This window comes from Bactrocera dorsalis, chromosome 2 (assembly GCF_023373825.1).
Source record: "Bactrocera dorsalis isolate Fly_Bdor chromosome 2, ASM2337382v1, whole genome shotgun sequence".
Classification (NCBI taxonomy): Eukaryota; Metazoa; Arthropoda; class Insecta; order Diptera; family Tephritidae; genus Bactrocera; species Bactrocera dorsalis.
The window spans coordinates 16,570,806-16,594,024 of NC_064304.1; the positions used below are offsets into that span (position 1 = coordinate 16,570,806).

General features: G+C 31.6%; 3 protein-coding genes, 1 long non-coding RNA gene and 1 other non-coding gene across 26 annotated transcripts in view; 2 read left to right on the top strand and 3 right to left on the bottom strand.

Moving 5' to 3' along the window:
- Window positions 1-23,219, bottom strand: part of LOC105222830 (modifier of mdg4) — a 33,681-nt gene that overhangs the window by 655 nt on the left and 9,807 nt on the right. The window contains exons 5-7 of one of the 21 annotated variants that reach the window (XM_011200339.4): window positions 7,007-7,122; window positions 6,771-6,943; window positions 6,417-6,555 (exon numbers count right to left, since the gene is read on the bottom strand). The exons of 1 other annotated variant lie outside the window; for it this stretch is intronic. In XM_011200339.4, coding sequence (XP_011198641.2) covers window positions 6,773-6,943; window positions 7,007-7,122 — 287 coding nt within the window. In that variant the 3' untranslated portion in view covers window positions 6,417-6,555; window positions 6,771-6,772. Of the gene's footprint in view, window positions 1-103; window positions 507-935; window positions 1,604-2,558; window positions 3,247-3,388; window positions 4,042-4,215; window positions 4,525-4,601; window positions 4,747-4,869; window positions 5,619-5,885; window positions 6,556-6,614; window positions 6,944-7,006; window positions 7,123-7,256; window positions 7,599-7,671; window positions 7,818-7,982; window positions 8,341-8,502; window positions 9,156-9,266; window positions 9,559-9,585; window positions 10,404-10,505; window positions 10,990-15,164; window positions 16,583-16,680; window positions 17,238-17,444; window positions 17,606-17,660; window positions 17,910-23,219 lie in introns of those variants that run through there. 19 more of the 21 variants (XM_011200325.4, XM_011200330.4, XM_029548896.2 and 16 more) reach the window with 19 other exon arrangements.
- Window positions 11,074-13,850, bottom strand: LOC115065883 (phosphatidylinositol N-acetylglucosaminyltransferase subunit P). Of its 2 annotated transcripts, none has more exons than XM_049449022.1 (2): window positions 13,167-13,850; window positions 11,074-13,082 (listed from the first exon to the last, which is right to left on the bottom strand). In XM_049449022.1, the coding sequence occupies exon 2, from the start codon at window positions 11,744-11,746 to the stop codon at window positions 11,210-11,212; it is 537 nt and encodes a 178-aa protein (XP_049304979.1). In that variant the 5' UTR covers window positions 11,747-13,082; window positions 13,167-13,850; the 3' UTR covers window positions 11,074-11,209. The 2 variants fall into 2 exon arrangements, with proteins under 2 accessions (XP_049304979.1, XP_049304978.1); XM_049449021.1 differs by having other exon boundaries at window positions 11,074-13,085.
- On the top strand, window positions 14,949-15,384 carry LOC105222828 (uncharacterized). Its single transcript, XR_007421788.1, has 2 exons — window positions 14,949-15,088; window positions 15,164-15,384. It is a non-coding gene; the product is annotated as an uncharacterized LOC105222828 (transcript).
- Window positions 17,993-18,578, bottom strand: LOC125776525 (uncharacterized). The gene is made up of 2 exons (XR_007421787.1): window positions 18,300-18,578; window positions 17,993-18,233 (listed from the first exon to the last, which is right to left on the bottom strand). It is a non-coding gene; the product is annotated as an uncharacterized LOC125776525 (long non-coding RNA).
- LOC105222829 (uncharacterized) lies at window positions 18,730-22,238 on the top strand. Its single transcript, XM_011200318.4, has 4 exons — window positions 18,730-19,801; window positions 20,007-21,036; window positions 21,096-21,380; window positions 21,646-22,238. The coding sequence occupies exons 2-4, from the start codon at window positions 21,027-21,029 to the stop codon at window positions 22,098-22,100; spliced, it is 750 nt and encodes a 249-aa protein (XP_011198620.3). The 5' UTR covers window positions 18,730-19,801; window positions 20,007-21,026; the 3' UTR covers window positions 22,101-22,238.

A 23,219-nucleotide genomic window follows, 5' to 3' on the forward strand; every position in this document is an offset into this window, starting at 1 on the left:
TGATTAAGTATGTATGTACATATATAAGAGAGGAGGCAAATGAATAAATTATATTTGTTTAAAGTAATTAAGGAAATATAAATGTGTAGTGAAACAAGGTTACTTATTTTAGCACTGAAAAAGAAGCAATACACTTTATTCATTTGTTGTTTTTTTTTTTTCATTGTATATATCTTTCACTATTCCGCAGTGATATGCTTCCACACTTTTTTATTAATATCATTACAGTTCTTTTTTGAAATCTTTACGATTATTTGCCGCGCCGGGTAGCGGCGGTGGTGGTGGATGGTTGTGGTTTTGATTTTTGATTAGCAAAGCACCAGTCTTAGCGCAAGTGATAATTCGCGCACGGCAACGATTGTCGCGATTTTTTGCGCACAGCCAATAAGTTTTGGGGCCCTTACTGTTATTTCGGAAGTATGCAAAGCCGGCGAATAATAATTTCGGTTTTCCTTTTTTGCCTTGTGTAATCATTAAGCCGCATTTCTTGGCTAAAGTTTCCAAAGCTGGAAATAGAAATAAACAATAGGAAAGCAAGGGTCAATAAAAGCTTCATAAAATCTTTAAACGACTTTGAATTATCATATTACCAAAGATTATTAAGCTTAAAGCGTTAAAGTTAATAATAAAACTCGTTAAAAGTCAGCACGTTTCTATGTTTAATTACGATTCAATTATTTATATGTATATATGTATAGCAATTTATTAAATAAATGTATTATAATAAAAATAGTACATAACATTTTAACTCCATTTTAATTATGCGCAATATAATCTTACAGCGAGTATTATTTTTATAAGCATCATCGAGTATTTCATTTATTATTATGTTTTAGGCTTTTATTTATTAAAATTTTGTCACAATAAATAAAACTCATTACATTTTTAACATCAACTCACCAATCAATGCGTACGTAATAATAACACTCAATACGAAATATTGAAATTATGTATTATTTTCTTCCATTAAACAGCGTTTTATAACTGTAATCCACACAGTGTTGAACTAAAAACTTCAAATTAAAAAAAAAAAAAAAACAAAAACAGAACGTATTGTATTCAAATTGAATTGGGTAGTGACAGTAACAAATGAATTAAATACAGGTGGTACATACCAGCAAATACACCAAATTTCATACACTGCATTAACAAGGAATTTATTCATATTAAGATTATGTTTTAAACCGTGAAACTATAAATGTATGTAAGTAAAAAATCTTGATAATTATGTATTGATATAAGCCATACGCATTATTTTTATATATACGAATATCTTATGGATCAATTAGGATTATGGTCTCTGTGAATACAATATCCTTTAATATTTTTTTCGGAGAAAAATCAATTAGCTGTCAAACATCGATTTACTCGTGCGAATGTTCGCCATTTCTTAAGACGTAACGTTCTACACCGTTTACCACTCGTGTTGTTGCACGTGCCTTACATTTAGCACTTTTATACCGGGCACAACGCCAATTGGTACTCTGCTTCAGCATTCGATCGATAACAAATTCGAATGAGTTAATAATCAACTTTTTACGCTTCTTCTTGGTATTGCCAAATGATGCTAGCGCAGAGAGCGGCAATGTTTTGGATTTTTTGCCTGTAAAGATTGAAAAATTTAATTAGTATATGTGAATTATTTTTATTCTACATACAGTATGATTAGAAATAAAGTAAAAAAAAATTCATTGGTAAAATGTTATGCTGAAGAAAATGGTTTTTATTCCAAGTTTCATGTAATGAAGTAATATTTATAATCATTCATTTCTTTCTCAATTGTTGTAAAACACCCTAGAGTCTCTTACTCGTATGTATTTATGTAACATATCTATTTTATTTAGCTGTCAGTTGCTCTTTCTGAAAGATCAAACAATATATTCTTAAAACCAATTTCACTACAAACAGAATACTATAGCTTATTGTGGTTTTTTTATTTCAAGTATCCTAAAATGAATCGGAACTACTTGTATCCAATCGCCGTTATTTTTTACACTTTAAATATTGTATTTGTATAGTTTTTGCTTTAGTATTCAATTACATAGTCGGTCAATTGTTGAAAAATTTTGCGATGATAAATATATTATTGCAGTTAATGCCATTTTCCTACAACACAACCCCAAAAATATTGTTGCACTTATGTACCACTCACTCCATTTCTGGGCCCTCATTTTTACATTCAAGCATTGGGTAAAAGTTTTTTTTTTGAGTAGTTAATAACAACAAATTTTTCATCAAATTAGCACTCGCGTTCCGAGGTTTTGTTTATATGTCAATAAGAATACCATTTTATATCGTTTTGTTGGAGCCTCTTACTTCGACAAACTTCTTATTTTCTCTAAATTATTATTTTTACGAAGATTGTTTTCAAGAGTTTTTTTTTTTTTTAATTGGGAATCTGTAATTGAAAATAAAAAATAATATAATAGTTTGGTAAATAATTGTGTCTCGCATATTTTTAAAATAAATACCTGGAGTATTTTCGGGAAATTTGTTTTTGTAAGGCGAAAATTTCTATAGGAGCCCTCTAAGGAATATAAAATATATACAACAAATAATACTATAAAGATAAGATTGAAATATAATCACTTTAATATTTTACAACTAAACTGAAATCACTTAAATCGTAAATCCAAAATGTCATTAAAAATAACAGATGTATGCATATTATGTTTTCCTCTAGGCACAAAATACATATATTGTATATATTATTACTATTTTGTTATATACTAAATTTGCACGTATTCTCACTTTTCTGCAGAAACTTTAAGATTTGAAAATATCTACAATAAATACGTACTAAAAATATAAATTTGCCGCTTTGTATACAATACAAATCATTCAAATCAGTTATAAGGGGTACGACCCCCACTGCATCCAAACTATAAACGCCTAGACTAGTTTTACATTGGTGCCTCTGAGTATCAGTTTAGTTACTACTACGCACGTGTGTCTTTCTTTCCATTAATGTATTCGCATTATGATTGTGAAAACTTTTATGTACAATGCGCCCATTTTCAGTGTGTACCCGACCGTGACATTTTCGTCGCGTTGTATATTGCGTACACCTCCAATATACCTTATTTCGTATTCCCTTTTCATGCACATAATGAAATCCTCTATGTACTAATAATGTTCGTCCCTTTTGGCTAGAAATATAATGGATGTCTGAAGCATCATCCACATCTAGTATAGACCGATGCATATTTTTAGTATTATTTATGGAAGCCTCAAACGATGTGGCGCCTGCAAATGAAATTAAAAGCAATCATTGTAGTTCCTTACATAAAAATTGTATGCATATATGCTTATGTTAATAACATGTAATAATTGCAGTTAAAAAATTTAAACGCTCACCATTTTTATGAAATTTGTATCACAAAAACGTGCATGATCAAGCATCAAACGCCTCTATTTACATAATTTTCATTTCTATTCTATTCTACTATAGCATAATACAAATATATATGTATATAATATCAATAAAACAGAATTAGTGTTCATTGAACTAAACATCAACATGTTAACTTTTTTGTTGTTCTTGCTGTTAAGCATTCTACTGATGTTGCTGACGTTGCAGCGTGGCGCTACCGATACTTTGTGTTAGAATTTCAATTTTAACATTTCCATCAACTTCCACTTCTTGCTCCTCATCGCCTTTTATAGCTGTCACACTGTAACACTGTTGGTTCAGTTCCTGTTGATGTTGATCGTACTGTTGCTGCTGTTGGTGGTGATGATGTTGTTGGTGCTGTGCTTGTTTGCTCGATCCATATTTGTTGCGCTTTAGCTCTGCATGGATATGTTCCGCTTTGTTGATGATAAACTTTGGTGGACTGCCTTTTATCATTGTGATCCGTGCTGGACACTTAATCTTTTTAGTCGCCATCGAACTACAGCGCCATAGTATCTTTTTCTTATTTTCACTCATTATTAGAAAACGTACGCCGTTAGCCATTATAGCGGGTCTACCGCGCAGTGATTGTGTGAAAAAGACTAGCACATCCTCCGGGTTTGGCACCACATCATTGGCAAGAACAACTGCAACGCATCACGTTTGGGTGTTGGCGTATATAATTTATGAAAATATATAGAGAAAATAGTACAATGTTAGTAATTATATTTAAATAGTGCATAGTTTACTTTTTAATACACTCCAAGTGTTGGCAAACGAATATTTTCAAAAGCCTATTTGTACATTAATACCACAAGTGCTACAATATGGAATTTGTTTTCAATTGTTGTTTTTTTTTTTTTGTTTTACATAAACTTAAATAATATACAGTTATAATTTGTGAAGTTTAAATTGTGAACATTTCTTGGTCATTATCAATTTCCACATCAGCCACAGTTTGAATATTGATTGCTGCCAAATGAGGTGGAAGTGTGTTTGCTATTGCCAGAGGAGTGACATTGGTGCCTTGTTGCTTCTTGCTTGACTTCACATGACGGTGTTTATGGATTTGGCGAAAATCACTGCTATCATATTTATTCATGCAAATCAATACGGGACAACGAATACGTCTATAATAAAAAATTATAAAAGTTGGAATTATTAGTACAGAACAAACTTAAAGCGGCACTGCAGACGTTTCACTTACCTGTAGTACCAGTGACAGCGCCAGAATAAATTCGTACGGTTTTCATTATTGCGAAAATATTTGAGTCCATCCAACCAGAGCAACTGGCCACCACGTTTCGAGACGGAAAATTGTATCTTTGGTTGTGTTGCGTTGAATTGGCATCCTTAGATGTGTTGAAAGCAAGTTAGTAAAAGAAAAAAGATTTATATTTGAAAAGTAAGTGTTAACTTTAGTTTTCTTAGTTAAAGTTACTGCACAAAATTTGAAGAAGAAATTTCACACAAAATTTATGAAATAGGCCATCATGCTTTACAACTTCGATGGACAGTTTTTTATTATTGGTATTATTACTATTTATGTTTTTTTTTTTTTTTTATATTCATACGTATTTTTAAAGAAAATTTTGCTTTAACAACAACAACGCGCATCCTATCGTACAAAAACAGACTTGCTGCAAAGACTTTCAAGAAAAGGTTCAAAAATTTGCTTTTTGAAAATCGAATTTTGGCATATAAGACACGTCGCATACAATAACTTATTCATACTACTAAATTTATACTAGTTTAGCTATATGTAATTAAAAATTATTTTTACAAGAATTCATTTCTCCATTCATTTTTGGTATGGCGATACTTCAACACTGCCCTTCAGATTTGTATACTAGATATACAACATTATCGCCATATTTTTGGCTCAGATTTCATTATGTGGATTTCAATATATTCTAAACCTTAAGATCGTCTATGTCGTCGTGCAATGAGTCAATATGACCCTCATCGAGTAGTGCGCAGTCTTTGGGTAGAAAAGGTTTAATTTCAATATCATTGCTGGTTACATGTTTATGCTGATGGCATAAACGTAAATTTAACGTTGTCTCATCGTATATCGCAATGGCGGGACATTTCTCTTTGTAGTAATTACTGCACTTCCAATACTGGCGGGAGCCACGCTTCTTGTTACGAAAGAACCGAAATCCATTTATAACCAATAATTTTCCACCATTCTTTTTCGAATCAATAAAATCGATTTGAAAACCTGTAAAAGGAAATAACACACGGTTAGTACAATAAACTAAGAAACTATAAATTAATAAATTTATACAAAATACAAATACACTACAAATTATGCAGTGCACTAAAGCTAGTTAGAAGTAAAATTCATAGAAAACTTAGCCAAATTTAAATATAATATAAGCTATGGCTAGCTTACAAAAAAAATAGAAAAAATATACTTAATTTTAAGCAAACTAAAATTAGTAGTTAGTACATTCGATTATTTCCTAAAATTTATAAATCAAAAACCTTTGGTACAAACGAGATGTTTATTGTAGTTATATGTATATAATAAAAAATAATGTTGTAGTACAGGCATATTTTTGCCCATAGTCTTTTTTCCAAATATTTAAACTGTATTATAAAAAAAGTTATTGAAGTAATAGCAAGGCGGTTACTTAACATACATATATAATTATGTATGTATTAAAAACTTAGCTAACTAAAACATCTACGTTTTGTATTGCATATTCCATATGAATTGCCCTTGCCATTATTAAGTTGTAAGTAGTGTCTAGTACAAAATTAATCTTCCTTCACAATCGAATGGTTATGTACGCCCTTGATAACGCAACGTGTTGGTGCCGCAAAACTAGTGATTGCTCGTGCTTTACAATTGCTATGCCACTTTGTGCACTTCCAATACACTTTCATGCCGTAAATGTTGTTTTTGATGAAACGATGACCTTCATATGATAGCAGCTTGTTGCCTCTCGATGTGGTGCTATATTTGATAGCCCCCCAGTCATCTAAGGTACGATTTTCTAGAAACAACGGTTTACGCTTAGACAAGCCAGTTTTAACTTTCAGCGCTTTGCCTTCGGCGCTAATGTTTTTGGAATCGTGCAAGGTCGTAAATATGGGCAAGAAACTTTCATTGCTGCAATTCGTTATACTATACTGAAAAGTTCTCATTGAATCTGAAATTAACAACAAAGACAAAAAAAAGACAGTGAAAGTTATAGAACAAGAACACAAATTACTTCATTTAGTATTTATAATAAATATATGAACTGAGCAAACTTAATCTGTAATTTTTACAATCATAAATGTAATTGCTCATACAACATTCTAAACGCATTCAAAATTCTTTTTTTTAAAGAATCAATTAAAACATTTTATTTGGCAACACCACCTCTAACTGCGCAACGACATTAAATCTTTTAGAAAAAGTTCAGTGCGCTGCAATCCAGCCTGATTACGCGGATATTTTCGTGTGTGGTTATGCTCGAAAGTGCGATGAAGTATGCGTTCAGTGCCTTGTTTATCACGTGCTGTCACCACTCGCGCCCGACACCAAGTAACGTCCTGTGGAGAAACAAAAATGCAAACTTACCAAATAACCACAAATTGTTAATAAGAATAAATTGCCTTTTTCGAGCAGATCCAGTAAGTGCGTGTGCTTGATTTGCGATTCTTCACGAACTTTTGATTTCCATAAACGAGTACTGTGCATCCGCGTTGGCCGGTACTGAAAGTAGCGATTTCTGCAAAATACAAATGAATATCATTAAACCTTTATGCTTATGCGATGAGTAAATCTGATTAGAAGCATCCTATTACAATATCCCATACTCAATTTTGAGAAGCGTCAAGCTTAGCAGAAATATAACATTAGGTATTTAGTTTTGTTTGTATGTGCTTGAAAGTGTATTTTTAATAAGTCTTTTGGTTTTGCAATTTAACATGCATTGAAGTAAGCTACAATTCACAACCAAAGGAAATTTCTTTATGAGAAAGCTGCATTCTGCGCAATGCACGAGATTTCGTTCTTCATATGTTCTTGCACAAATTTGTTTGATTCTGCAATACTTAAAATTGTGCTCGCTGACTGCTCTATCGATGTTTTGCGCTTTTTACGAGCTACTTTTTGTGCGTGATTGTGACGGCAAGACTCCAACACTATTTTTTGTACACCATCAATAACATCAGTAACCACGCGTGCATTGCACTTAGTGCTGCCCTATAAACATAATAAATAATATACACTATTAAATACATATATTGAGATATGACGAAAATATATTAACACTTACCTTTTTCGCGCATATCCAATAAGTCTTCAAGCCACTACGTCGATTTCGTACGTAATTGTATCCCTTGAAAACTAGCAACGTGCAACCACGCTGGCCCAACGTGAATGAGAGCAAGCTTTCAGACACACCCATGTCCCGTGATTCATCTGCAAGAAACGAAATAAATAAGTATTCAATTTAACAAACAAAATTTTAACAAATTGTGTGGCTTTTTACTAACTTCTGATACATACATTACAACAATGACCCAATTAATTTTGCGTATTTGGATATAAATGTTTTTTTTTTTTGTCGTTCAAAGATAGTATTCATATATTTTGTTTTAAATTTATTTGCATACTTCACTAATGAAATTAAAATAAAATAAATTAATTCAGTTCAGCTAAAATATCTATATAAGTGAAAATACAAAATATGTATTTTATTCCATGTTGCGATTGGCTTAAAATGGCGGGTGATTATGTTGCTCGCATTTGACTATAACATCGTGTCGGCAATCCTCATCTATCGTCACAACGCGCGCTTTGCACTTGTGTATACCGGCGCGTGCGCAGGACCAGTACGTTTTCGAGCCGGACGATTTGTTGCGTGTAAAGCTATAGTTGCCCACCTTCAATTTGCGGCTACCACGAAATCCCGTTATATAGGAAAAGTAGTTAGCTGTTCGGCCTGTAACAAAATAAGACAAATAAAGCGAAAAAATTCAATTAGCAAAATCCTATATATTTTCGGCTTAAAATCAAATAACCTTCATAATAATCATAAATAAGTATAGTCCTGCTGCATATTTATTATGCGGAACAGATAAAGTTATCCATATATTTAAGTTTTTTTAAATAATTTTATTACTTGCATGTTGTTAGCATATTGTTGTCATTAATAGTATTCTTATTATTGTTATTTAATGTACTAATTGTAATATAAACTGAAGAAGACTTCAAAAATTCAGAATTAACCGTAATAAATGGCGTTAATACACATACAATAATACATATATTTTTAGTCGGAAATATTCGTTTCACTTCTGCCACTGGCTAAGGTATATGTGCCTTTACAATATGTTATCGTATCGCCAGTGTTGGTAAGGTTTACCTTGCCAGCAACCGGAGTAGCATTATTAGATGACATTGCAGCTGCCGCCGCTGCAGCTGCTTTCAGTGATCCATACTTTCGAGCTTTTGTAATAACCTCGTGATTATGTTCACTATTCAACACCGTTAATGTGTTGCCTTTTGTCTTGATACGCGCACGACAGCGTAATACAGCGAATTGGCTACAGCGCCAGTAGGTGACCTCTTCACGACTAACGTGTCGATTGAATGTGTGCTGCTTCAGCACTAGTTGCCGTGTACCATATTTGCTCACCACAAAAACGGGACCCTCAAAGGCGTTGTGTGTATGCAGTTGCTGTGCAGGGGCCCGTTCGGTTGGCTCATGCAGGATTGTTGGTTGTAAATAGATCTCCTCTTCATATATATCTTTATCTGAAAGTGAAATATTTGCAAAATTGTGCATTAGTTCAGATGTTAGAGAGAATTGTACAAAACTATAACAATACATTCGTGAATTTTATATAAAATGTGTTCAATTAAATGTGTTTTTTTGCGAACTATTATTTCTTTATTTTTCATAATTTGCTTATGTCTTCCTTTGTTAAGTTATAAATATTTCAAATATTATTGCAAGACGAGTACTTCTTCCGACAAGCAGGCGTATGGGATCCTCCAATCAAGACAAGACCACCTTTCAGTTCGTCAATGGTTATATTGGCAGGACAATTAGGCGTTATGCAATACCAATGACTATTGTAAGCTCTTGAACGTAATAATTTGTATTTTACTCCCCTCAATATGAGATACCTAAATTGGTTTTCCGTGATAATAATGGCTAAAAGAAGAAAGATAAATTGCTAGCAATTAAAATATATTATTTACTGTTTAATTCAAAATGTTTGAACTTGGTTTGAACTAATACATTGCAGAAAAACTTTCTCAATTATACAATAAAAAGTTTCGCCTATAAATTATTTGGAATATATTTAGAGCTTATCAACATATAGTAACTCTGAAAATCTTACAAAAATGTATTACTTTTACTTTTGTTATATACTAATATAATATTTGAGAGAGATATTTTATTTTCTTACTCAGTGATTTATTACTTTAAAAAGCTAATTATATACATACATTTTTCAAACTTTAATTTTCTTACAATTATTTTCAGTAGCCTTTATTATTCGGCACTTAAATGGCCATACGATAATACTTAAGTATGTAGGAATAGACGAGTATATAAGTATGCATTTGTATACGAGCACATATTAACTGTAAAATTTTGATGAATACACTGCTTGACTTATAATGTCAAAGCAAATTCTGCTCTTGATAACGCCTTCGATGGCATCGTTTCGGGCGTAAACTTGGGCGGGTGATTGTGTGGATGTTTGCCCAATTTAATGGAGCCATCCCATTTGGTAATGCAGCGGGCGGTACATTTGTTATCCGATACCCGCCTTCCATTACCTCTGGAACAAATCCAGTTTATCGTAGAACGAAAACTGGCTTCTTTTTTATACATGAACCCGTTGAAAATTAGATTATAACCCTGTTTTTGATTGCGCATATATAATACCTCTTGGTTTTCCAACCATACACCTAATGGAAAAGGCATGGTATATATAACGGCATCTCTTTTCTGTGATTCGTTTTCAGCATCTCTGCAATCCGAACTCCCTAGAATTTACGAGGAAATTAATATTGCATTTTATTAGGTATCGTTACGAAGAGTAAAGAGTAAAAGCAATATATTTTACAGAGAAAAAAAACAGCTAATAATTATATTTCTGTTAAAATTAAGATTTATTTTTTGTGTTTGGTTGAAATTGTGAACAATCATCAACGTATTGCTACTGCATTGCCATGTTAAGTTCCGGTTCCTCGTTTTCGTCACGCCGAAGACAATCATCTGGTGGCGGCCTTGCATGGTTTGAATCGTCTGTATTAAAATGTGGCTGTCGAACGGAGAGCTTTGAACTTAAGTCAATTTCTTTAAGGCAGGTTGTTTTTAATTCATTGCAAATTCTACGTCCGCACTCGATTTTCTCCGATTCATTGGCATGCGTGTGCATACCGTACAAACGTACATAACGTTTCGGTGAGACAATTAGACGAGCTCTACACTTATGCTTCGTGCAACGTATGCAGCGCCAATAACGTCCACGATTCTTTCGGTATAAGTAATTGTTGAGCACAATTAATGGATATCCCCGTTGACTAAAGATGAATTCCAAATCAGCGGCGTCGTATTCAATATTTGCATCTGAAACCAAATACCCTTATTTAAACATATGCATGTACGTAAAGAAACAAAATTATATTGAGTAAAGCAAAACCGCAGCATATATTAGTTTCAAATTCAAAACTCTTTTTTCCTATTATTTATTACGAATTTTATATGTACGAGTATGTACATATGTACGTACATAACCAAAAACATATGTATGTTTATTCTACGACTACTGACATTTTTTAATTAGAAGCTAATCATATACTAAACGATTAATTTCAGCCAAGTCGATGTGATACAGCGTAGGTATTGTTGTCTTCACATTCACCTCGTGTTGCGCTTCCTTACAGCAACGACAGTTTTCCATAATTTTGTTTTCTAACGATATTTCCTTAGATTGTCGTCGTTGCACATTTTCCAAATGTTTTATTGTGTTCCAATTAATTACATCTTCCAATTCATTGCCACGTGTTAATAGTTTTACGTCTATAATTGCCGATATTTCATCGACGTTCGGGGTCATTGCCAAATTAATTGCAGGATAAAAAACATAATAAATCATAACCAAAAGATACGACACCACATTGATCATGCATAATGCTAAATATTTGTATGGACAATTTTGAAACCCCAGCTGCTTCAACGGCGCAAGAACCCAAAATATATACAAAGTAAACAGCAGCACTGAACATAAATAACAAGCGAAGCCCTGTATTGCCCGATAAGATGTTGGTGCAGGGTTCGGCATTATGTGAGGAATAATTTTTATCGCAACTTTGACTGCCCACATTGAAATAGAATTTTTGACAATTATGACAAAAAAAAACAATTGAATAAATATGGTTTAAAAAAATAGGAAGTTAATAATTGTGGTTTTATACCCAACACATATTTTTATTTGTTCTCATATAAGTTTCGCAAGCTTGACATTTGTTTATGTATGTAATCTGATAATATATGTATATACATACATTTCTATATGAAAATATACATATGTATATATTTACTGTTTTCAATATCATCACAGTAAAGTTTACTATTTGAAAACTTCATTGTATAGGAGCAGCTGTTTCAAAAAGCCAGCTAATTCAAATTAAAATTCACTAAATGAACTTAAACATTCATAAAAAATATTAGTTATGTTTCATAAGTTGTGTAATCTTTATAATTTAATTAACATTTATGTTACATAATTATTTGTTTAAATGGTATTATCACCTTATAACACGAAAATTTTTGCATTTTATGGAGAGTCCAAATTTTGATACTTTAAATCAATTGACCAATTCTGCATTTTTGTCGCTACAACAACAACAAAAACAATTTTGCATTGCGGTGGTTGAACCTTACTCAGACTTAGCTTTAACACGATCTGCATAATTCTCGGGGGGTAAAACTATAAAGCAATATTAATTCCCTTACTTTACGTACTTTATGGGAAAAAAGAAATCACAAGTACAAATACATTCAACGTTTTAAAGCAAATTACGGACAATTCTCCAATAATACTACTACGTAAAATAAATTGGAGTAAATCCAATGGTACATGTACAAATGTATTTAGACATTACAGCCGATCAATTAAAATAAATGAAGAGATAAGCAAAATTTCAAGTAAAATGTATTTTTTTAATGGAAATTAGAAAACGAAAAAAAAATGCGTAAGTTTAAGATTAATTTAATTTATTTACAAAGAATTGTAAAATTCTTTCTGTACTTCAATTTTACATTATTAAAACATGCTCGAAATGAGATGTTAGAAAATCTTCCGATTCCTCTGACTTCTATATTATATATGGTTTGTTATTACATATTATGAATAAATTGCATTAAATATCAAAAGTGAACAATGCTGCTTTCTTATGCATAACCACTATATGTATATGCACATATATGTATGTCACATACACGTGATATATCTTATATTTTTATATTTTTAGAATTGTGGCTTTGATTTAATAAAAATATGTGGTAAGTAATTCCTTAACAGCAAATGCTTTTGTGCACAAGGAACAAAGTCACGTTGAACATAACAAACATTATATATTGAATCGTTTTGTAGTTAAATATTGCGCCAAATTAAGCAAAAAATGTATAAGTCCATACTGACAAACAATCTGCGAATACTCCTCCATAAAAAGTGAATATATGGTTATTAAATTCATACTAGGAAAGTTTTAGAATATGTGTTATTATTATTCTTTACTCACTTGGATAATAATTGGAAATTATCAGCCATTTTCGTATATTGTTTTTATAGTGGGCTTAAACTTCCATTCAAGAAATTCACATACTCTGATTACTATTTCCATTTTATTTTATAGTTGCATAGTTCTTGTAGAAACCAAAGCCCATTCATCAAAATGAACACAAAATACACATTACACAGTTTCACATACTATGTATTTTCTATGGTATAACTTGTTATATAGATGATAACACATAACTTATATTATTAGTTTCATAAAAATATATGTAGATAAAATGCACAATATTATTTTATAAGCAACGTAAAATGCGGCGAAAATAGTCAAACAGTAATTGCGAAACAATATACGCTTCAAAATGGCGTTTCGAAGTACAGGTATGCATCAAATATACGATTTAGGGTTTGCCGTGAAGAGAATATTTTAATTGCACATATTATTGGAATATATTGGTGATCCTTCAGAATATTTACTTAATGCAAAAAATTATAAAATATGTATTGTAATTTAATATCTATTTGGAATATTCTTATAATTTGATATTTAAATTATGCAAGACTTAAAAAAAAAAGTTATCGTACATAATATGTATATAGACTACATCCGAATTAAAACTAATGAGGTATGCAACCCTACCTCATTTTTTTCGTTTACCGAATGACGCGTGACACCAACAAAATTTCACCCATCCTACACAAAAATAAATAAATTTATATTTAATCCTCACAATTAGTGATTTTGTTGTTTTATTTCATGAATAGTTTAATATTTTATTATATACTCTAATGTGGTTTGATTGGAATATTAAATATATTTAAACTTTTCAGCAAATTTATTAGAGTCCGACTCGGCATGGATTGAAACTCGTCCTCTAAAAGGAAAACGTGGACGTCGTCCTAAACAACCGAAAAAGGACGAACGTCTGGCAGACAGAGTATTAGCTGCTGTACAACGCGGCCGTGGGCAACCTGCTTTATACGCCTCTACTACCAAAGGCGGCATGAAACTTATCTACGAAGGACATCATTTTCGATTCACATTCCGAAGAGGTCCATATTCAATTTTTCAATGTTGTTATAAGGAGAATATGCAGGAATGTAAAGTTCGGGTTGTTACTGATCAGAAACGGGTCTTCCCCCTGGACGGAGAACATGTACATTTCATGCAGGCCACAGATAAAAGTGTAACATCTATGACTTTTGAACCTGATGGTCATTTGGACGATGAAGATAGTCAAGAACAGCACGAACAAAGTGACGCCTTCGATGAGTATGAGATACAGGTAACTGATTCAGTCCAGACAAGTGAGCCGCGAACAATGGAATTGGATAATTCGGAAGAGTTTTTGGCAGAGCCAAACGAAGATACACCTGTTTCCTCGGACACAAATGATTTTCGAGAAAAAATAAAGCGGCGCTTGCAAAAAGCACTTTTAGGCAAAAAGAAATGATACGACAATGTCGAATCCTTTGAATCAACCACATACAATTATAAATATTTTTTTATTATAGATTTTATAAATTTCTGTATACAGATATTTAATAGCAAGTGCCTTAAGTGGATAATACAGTGCATAAGAACATGAAGATAATAAATAAAAAAAAATATAAGTGCCTATATACAGAATTTTAATATATTACAGGACAAGCATCTTTGGCTGATATGTGCGTATACTCGTAAACTAATAAATTTTTTCCAATATTTACTTACAGTAATGCAACATGTACGTAACTGTGGTCCGCAAATGTTTATTTACAGTCGTAAGGGCGGCACACTGTTGGCGATAAATGATTTTATATATCGCTCAAATTTAAAGCGTTTCGGAAGAAATAGTGACAAGGTATACTGGGAATGTATTCACAATCGTTCCAAAAAATGCCGAAGTCGTTTAAAAACTATTGGCGATGATCTATACGTTACAAATGGTAAATATTCAACGTTTAACTTGAAACTATTAATAAATGTAAATAAATTTCCTCAAGATGTTCACAATCATATAGGTGATGGTCAACGCATTGCTACCGCGAGACGGGCTGGTTTATTAATTTATAAAAAATTTAGTTCAATAGGACAAAATGTCGGAAAATTACAATGCAATACGATCTCTTAGAAAAGTTAAATATGTTTAAAATGTTAAATTTTAAATAAAATTTTTAGTTTATTTGTTATGGACAATATACTTAGATAGACATAAGTATATTATTTTTACATTAATAAAATAGTCCATATATGTATATCATTTTAAATTACATACTTACATACATATGTGGATGAGATTCAAAACGCTAAACATTTAAAAAGTGACAATCGATTTTGTGCTGTCTTTACCACAATATACCATACATATATTATAAAACTTAAAATGTGATTGTCTTTTAATACATTTCGATACATACATAAAAATATAATTTTTCACGCATCAAAAATTATGTTATAAAGTCGGCAATATAAAATGTGTATCATTTTATTAATAATATTGATGTTTTCAATTTTTACTACAGCGAACGCTTTATTTTTTATGAAGCTCATCTAAATAATACTTAATTATTTATATATATGAATTTATCTAAGTACGCTTGCTTAAGGCGTTGAAAATTGGAAAGATATCCAGATGCAACTTAAGAAAATTTATATCGATAAAAGTATGTAGGTTTTTTTGATCAGAAGTTAATTAATATTGATGAAATGAAAGGTATGACGCAACAAATTATTATCAATGCGGTTTTGTCATATGATTCGTATTTTATTATAGTGAATTAGTTGGCAGTAAATTACTTAATTCTAAGATTTCATATAAACTAGTTATATGATTTATTATTTCATTTAAAATAAAAAAACCGCTCGCACTTGCTTATAATTTGAGGAATCTTAACATACTTTTGAAAAGTATTAATTCTTATTCTAAGGAGGACTGTTAATATAACACCCATTCGGTTGCATATTTGGCTTTAATTTTCTATATTGCATAGATGCAGTAGCTGCAATGGCGCTTGGGGTTACTACTGGCAATGCTTTATGCCATAAAAATGCTGCTGGTGGTGTATTATGTTGCCCGTGAAATTGAACGTGTGGTGATAGTCCGGCTTCTGTATACATTGGCACACCCAAACTATCTTTACGTACTTCTTTGATACCAGTTTCTATTTTGATACTATCACACATATTATTGTAAGCATCAGATAAAACAGTGTTCATATGTGGAGCTTTTGTTTGACAATACATCTGGCATGCTGATAGTATCTCTCTGTGACGCCTTTTTATATGACTAAGAAAGTTACCTGTAGACTTTGTAGTCCCTGATATTACACCTAAACATGTTGTGCATGTTGCTTGAATTCCTCCAAAAGTTTTCCGATTCGGCTGGACGTCTTTATAAAATTTCCCATCCAGTAATTTTGGTAATGTCATTGGTTTTGTTACTAAAATTGAAATAAAGTAAATTTTAGTATATTAGTAATTTTAATTGAAATAAGATTTTTCTACAGTATACGATAAAAGAATTTGTCAATGTCAAACAAATTTTAAATTTACTTTAATGTAACACAAAATTTTTTATAAACTTGTGGAAAACATATTCATATTAATTTTCTAGGTGCTTATAAGTCAGAAATAATTTATGGTGTTTATTGTACTTATCTATTGCACTTAGAATACATATATTACAAAAATAGAATAGCATTTTGTTCCGTAGGTAAATGATTGCCGGATTAATTTTAATAATTGTTTATTTAAGATCGCTTAGTAATGAAACCATCCTTAGCAAGCTTCCTTTTGACTCATCAATGAAATCAGGTGAAATTTCTACAAGATTATCTGTTTTCATTTCTGGATCATGTGTATGAGGTGAACCTGTAACCCGTATAGCCGATACATCGTCATGCAGCTTTGATGTGACAACAGTCGCTCTACACCCATACTTAACGTAACGTGAACAGCGCCAGAATATATTTTTGTGACTTTGACGGTTCTCTACATAGCGATATCCGTTATAAATAAGCATAACACGGCCACGCTGTGTAGTAGAGTATTGTAAATATGTTGTAGTATTTTTGTCTTCATATACATATTTCAAATCTGAAAAAAAGTATTTTAAATGTTCATTAGTGTTAAATAATACGTTATAATTATAATGTATAATTATGCATAATACTATTTTATTATAATATCTGTATCATTTATACGCCGTTTCATGTCGTAATGTTAGATGTACTAAGACAATTGTTCTTTATTATTAAAAAATCATATATTATTATAAACACGATAAACTTATTATGGATTGACCTGAGAACTGCGTTCAAAAGTGGAATTATTTTTTGAATGTTGTTCACTTGCTGTTGGCGGTGTTACATTTGACATGTTCCTAATTTTGTGTTGTATAAACGAAAGCACTGTGTTGTCGTCAATGGTCTCTCCTCTCATTGAGAATACCTGTACTACATGGGCTATCAAAGATACTTCGGTTATTTAAATAAGAAAAATATACAAATGGTAATTTACTTATTATGGATTTCAGCAAATTCTCGTCAAGCATTAGAAGTCGTTGCTTAGCATTTGAACGTGCTATATTTTCCAACACATCTAAACCAAATACCAGTTCACTTAACCGGGACGTATAAATGCAGGCGTTCGGTATAAAAATTTTAGCTAAATCATGTTTGGATACGTAAACTCTACTGCCAGCATGCAATGGAATTTTAGCCTCTGCCGACTTATTTGAAAGTTTTTTGTTTGTTTTTACGTTTTTGTCTGTAAAATAAGCATAATATAAATAATGTGATTAAATATTTGTATACAATTTATGCATCAATTATGGAAAAAATGAAAACAAATTTGTCAGCGGGATAAGAAAACCTTAAAATTGTCTTTATTTAAATTATAATTTTTTGATTCACAAAGTACATTTTATTTAAAATTTTCATAAATATTACAGCTTCTAAATGTAATTCATGCAAGTTGATTGTACAGGCATTGACCATGCTTCACACTCATAGCTTCATTTCACTTTCAGTTTTTCATTTCACCAACTATTTTCGAGGCCGTTACTGGTGGATAATTCCCACAAATAATTGCCTACAATCACAATTAAAACAGTTTATTCAATTAAATTCGCACCATTTTTATTTTAATAAAGTTTACTTCACAAGCTGTCCAAATGTATTTGTTGTCACATGAAATTAGTTGCAATACTCATTTATCGATATTCGACAAAGTCGATGTATCTTTTTATTTATCGATAAGAAAATAACTCAATGCAGCATTAAAAACGAATATTCAAATTTGGAAGATGTAGGTAAATTTAACCTATTAAGGGGATGTTCGAGCAACCAAATAACTGCCGCAGTGATTGAGACTCGAACATCCCCTATGTCTTTTAAATTACTATATATATGATATATTTTTTCACAGAAGTACAACAAATTAAAAATCACTCTCTGAACTTACCCCTATAATGGTTCTTAAGTAAAATTTAAGAAGGCTTGGAAACATTGGTGTTTTAAATTTGGCAACTCTAAATGTCAGCGATACCTTAATTATTTGTTATAGTGCATCAGAAAAATTTGCGTGGTTAAAGATTCAGATTTGAAATGTAATACTAAAACTGAAAATAATAAAGTTAAAAAAAATAATACTTACATTTTACAAACGTGTAAATCTTTCGTTTAATACGTTATTGATATTGAATTATGTTTCTTAGAGTACAGTGTTACTTATTTACGTTGATTGCTAAAGCGTCCTAAATAGTGTGTTAAAAATGTTTGCTGGAACATTTTTTTTTGCAGCTTTCTATATTACAATTCATGAAAAAAGATGTTTGATAAATGTTATAGAAATGTTTTGATAACAATAAAAACACAAAATTGTAAAATTTATGACTATTGTATATTAAGAATGCTCAATGTTAATCTACTTATTTTATATGTAAGATTTGGATAAGTTTTGCTACATATGTAAATGGAAATTCGTTTCCTTTTTTCAGAATATGGACCAGTTAATAATTCAAATGGCTTATTTTGTGCGGAAATTAACAAATTGCAGCAGCGCAAACAAAAATATGAGGATCTCGATGTATGCTTTACCAGAAGTGTTCGCGGGAACAATTTGCTAACTATCAACGGCAAGCCATACACATTAAATCGTCGAATAAAGGATGTTTGTTATTGGGAATGTGTAAAACTGCGATGCAAATACACAAAATGCACCGCGCGTGTCATTACAAAATGTGATCAGATTGCATCGTTGCGTGGAGATCATAACCATTTATAAATATGTGTAATTATTTAGTGAATACTTGAAAATAAATTTAGTATGTTAGCAATAAGCGGTGTTTGAACGTGTTATGTGTATTGGAGACATTGTTCTTCTAATTGCTGTGACTAATAAACTTAAAACCTTACAGGTGTTAACAGATCTTGGATAGCAACAAATTTTCAATTTAAACGAAACAGACGTGGTGGCCTCAATCTACTTTATCATGGGTATATGTATACAGCGGAAAGAAGGTATAATTCCACAATAAACTGGGTGTGCAGTAAAAATAGTAGCCATACATTACGTTGTCCAGCGCGCTGCATCACAGCAGGTCAAAGTAATATTAAACTGAGTCAACGATGTCATAATCATTCACCAATTATTTGAAGGTAAGTTGTTTTAAATATGTGTATATAAAAAGTTATGTATTTGGGTGCATTAAGAAATAAAACAAAGTGGAATACGTTTTAAAAAGAAGTTTTAATAATGAAATTTATACAATTTCAATTGTTCATATTAAATTTTTCATAGAAAGGATTTTCAATTAACGCTGAATTTCTAATACAAATATGTATTTATTTATTTTTTCTTTAGCTTTTTCAGTTAAAAATGATCTCATCATCGGTACGAAATTTACAACTATAGAAAACTTTCGTTTTGTAATCGGATCACAATCTCCGAGCAAATATTATTTGAAGTGTGCAAATTTTCGTAACAAATGTCGCGCTCGTGCTGTTATACGCAAGGATACATTGGCTTTAATTTTACGGCGGAAACATAATCACACAGTAGAACAGCAAAATTTTAAGAGAAAGTAATAATGAAGTAAATAAATAAATTTGGTTTATTTAACTTGTAATAAGATATCTATAAGACTGCTTTGTGACATCATCCTACCAAATAAACTTACATACATAAATAGAATAAAATACAAAATCAAACACTAATACATCAACATTTGTAACACATCTCTTTTCTACCTTTATTGTAACATCTATATTGTTTTATTTTAGCAGACAACAATCTTCCGGTGCAATATATTCGCTCACGTCGAGGAACTCATCTCGTGCTTCATGAATATAATACATATACCCCGAATGAAAAAGTTCGAGACGGACGACTTTCTCGAGATTGGAAATGCTCTATGTATCATAAGGCGAAATGTCGTGCCAGACTTGTAACAAAACACACATTCACCGGGGATGTAATCCATGTAACGTCAGCGAAACATACACATAAACCAATGTACACAGCTGCTGAATTGGAATTGATGCAAAAACAAAATCTTTTAACACATCAACCGAAACGAGAACATGAAATAACGGATAATGCACAACAGCTAGAACCAACTCGTCCTATTGGTTCTTTCCAATGTTTGCCCCAATTACAGCACATACAACAATTCCAGCCAATGCAGTTAGGAGCGCTCTATTTACCGCCCATAACAAATGTATCCCTTCTTCCGCCGCAATTTGATAAAATGCTGCCACGTTAATTTGAAAGAAAAACCAAGTTGATAAATAGTACAAAATAAAGAAGTCAATTATCCAAAAACTCAATCATTGTAGATATATATTATGAATTAATATTGCAAAAAAAAAACAAAAAATCAGAATGACCTTAAGTACATATAATATTAAACAGTTAAAGATATCCCATTAACCACAGTTCAATTCTTTGCAGATAACAAGTCATCCTTAAACTTAGCGAGCCTATTTGCAACCGAAACGAATACAGAGAATAAAGACGACGGTAGAGAAGATAAAATATCATCATTGGTTCTAACTCAAAAGAAAATGAATCTTTGTTTTATACCAGGACAACGGGGTAAATCTTTGTTGTGTTTCAACCACTTTACTTACGCCAAAAATAATGTATGTGGTAATACAACATATTGGAATTGTCGCAGTCGACGTGTCGGTATGAAGCCATGCAACGCTCGCATCACAACAACAAAACAACCAAATGGTCTGTTCAGAGTATGCCTTACCAAACCTGAACACAATCATGAACCCTCTCTGCGCGTGCTGAAGAAGTTGAAAAGATCTCTTTAAACCTTAACTTAAATAAAATAAGAAAACTACAAATATAAATAATAAACATTCAGAAAATTGTATGTTCTTAAAGTTGTATTTCTTTTTAGAGTTTATTTATATGTATTATAATTATTTTTGATTATTGTAAATTTCCACTAATAATTATATTTTTATTTATTCTTTTACCTCACCTCCAGAAGGCAGTGTTGCTATTTATTCGGCCACATCAAGAGGACGGGTGCAGCTCATATATGGGGGCCAACCATTCATCTTTGAAAAAATTTTGAAATTAGCCACTGGCGAGGAAAAGAAATTTTGGCGTTGTAATCAATGGTGGAACCAAAAATGTCGTTCACGTGTCTATACCATTAATGACATAGTTATGCCACTTAACCGCTACCATACGCATGAAGAAATCGTACGACGTAAAAAGCGTACACGTAGGATACCACCGACTGTCAGTGCACAACCAAAGAAGGATAAGAAAGTGGCGACAACAGAAAGTTCGAGCGTAGATGCGGTAGGAGTCACAACCACGGACCCAATCGATGTATCTGAATTAGGAATGCACTTAAAATATGAAGAAATCGTAGCAGATGTTACGGAAATAGAAGAGCCTAATATCGTCATAAAAAAAGATTTAAAGAAATAATTTGTGGAATATACATATATGCGCAATATACACATATTGTAGGCACACAATTACTCCAACTTTAACTTTAAAATTTTGAAGGAAATGTACTATATTGAGTATATAAAAATATTGCTTTTTTCTAAAGCCGATTTAAAATAGTTCTTTGAATAAAATCTATAACTACTTTATAGCAAATAAGTTTTTTTTACAAGTTTTGCCGCTCAGGTGCAACATCATTAAACCAAGCAAACAAAATTTTCCTACAACTAATTCATTATAAACTTATGTATTTTTCATTTTAGTACCCATTTCAATACCTAAAGCTGGCAGTCAAAACTTTTACTTCACAGCTGGACAAAGGAAATCCGTTAAACTCGTATATGGAGGCTATCAATATGTCAAGTTCATGGAAAATTCTAAAGGTATTAAGTGGATTTGTTCTACACGATCTACCACCAAATGCAGGGCAAGAGTACGTACGACAAAAAATTCGCAACTCGAGGTTCTCCATGCTAAACACAATCATTCTTTTATACAAAAAAAATATCCACGAAAAATGGAAAAGGATAATAAGTCTACTATCGAACACATATTTCTGCCCAATGTCTCTCCAAATTAGATTCGTTAAAACAAACTGTAGAATAGAAATTAATACGTCTAATATGAGAAAAATTGTTTGCAATCCTTGTGTATTGAAAACTTATAATTCGACGCATAAATCTTTAAAAAAAAAAACGGGTATATGTATTTGATTATAGCAAAATTGCAATAAATGTGAATATATTTTCAAATTTCCACGATTGATGGAAAAATTTTGTCATCAAAGCCGTTAAATTTTAAATAGACACCCGTCTGTTGTTGTCATTGCATCCGTTATCTTCTCTCATCTCTTACCTGGTCCTCTCTCCAACGAATCCCACCCATCTAACGCCATTCTCCATTTGATCCGACCCCGTCGAAACAACACGATTTCTGGGCCTCCGATTTGATGATTTCGATGACAATCAATTTGAACTTCCATAACGGAGTTTAGTTAACCGCTACAACTTTGTTTTGTGATTACCAAAGGATAGACAATGTTATTGTAATATTATTAAACAGTACAGAAGAGTTTAGAAAATGGTTTTGTTTTTCCGA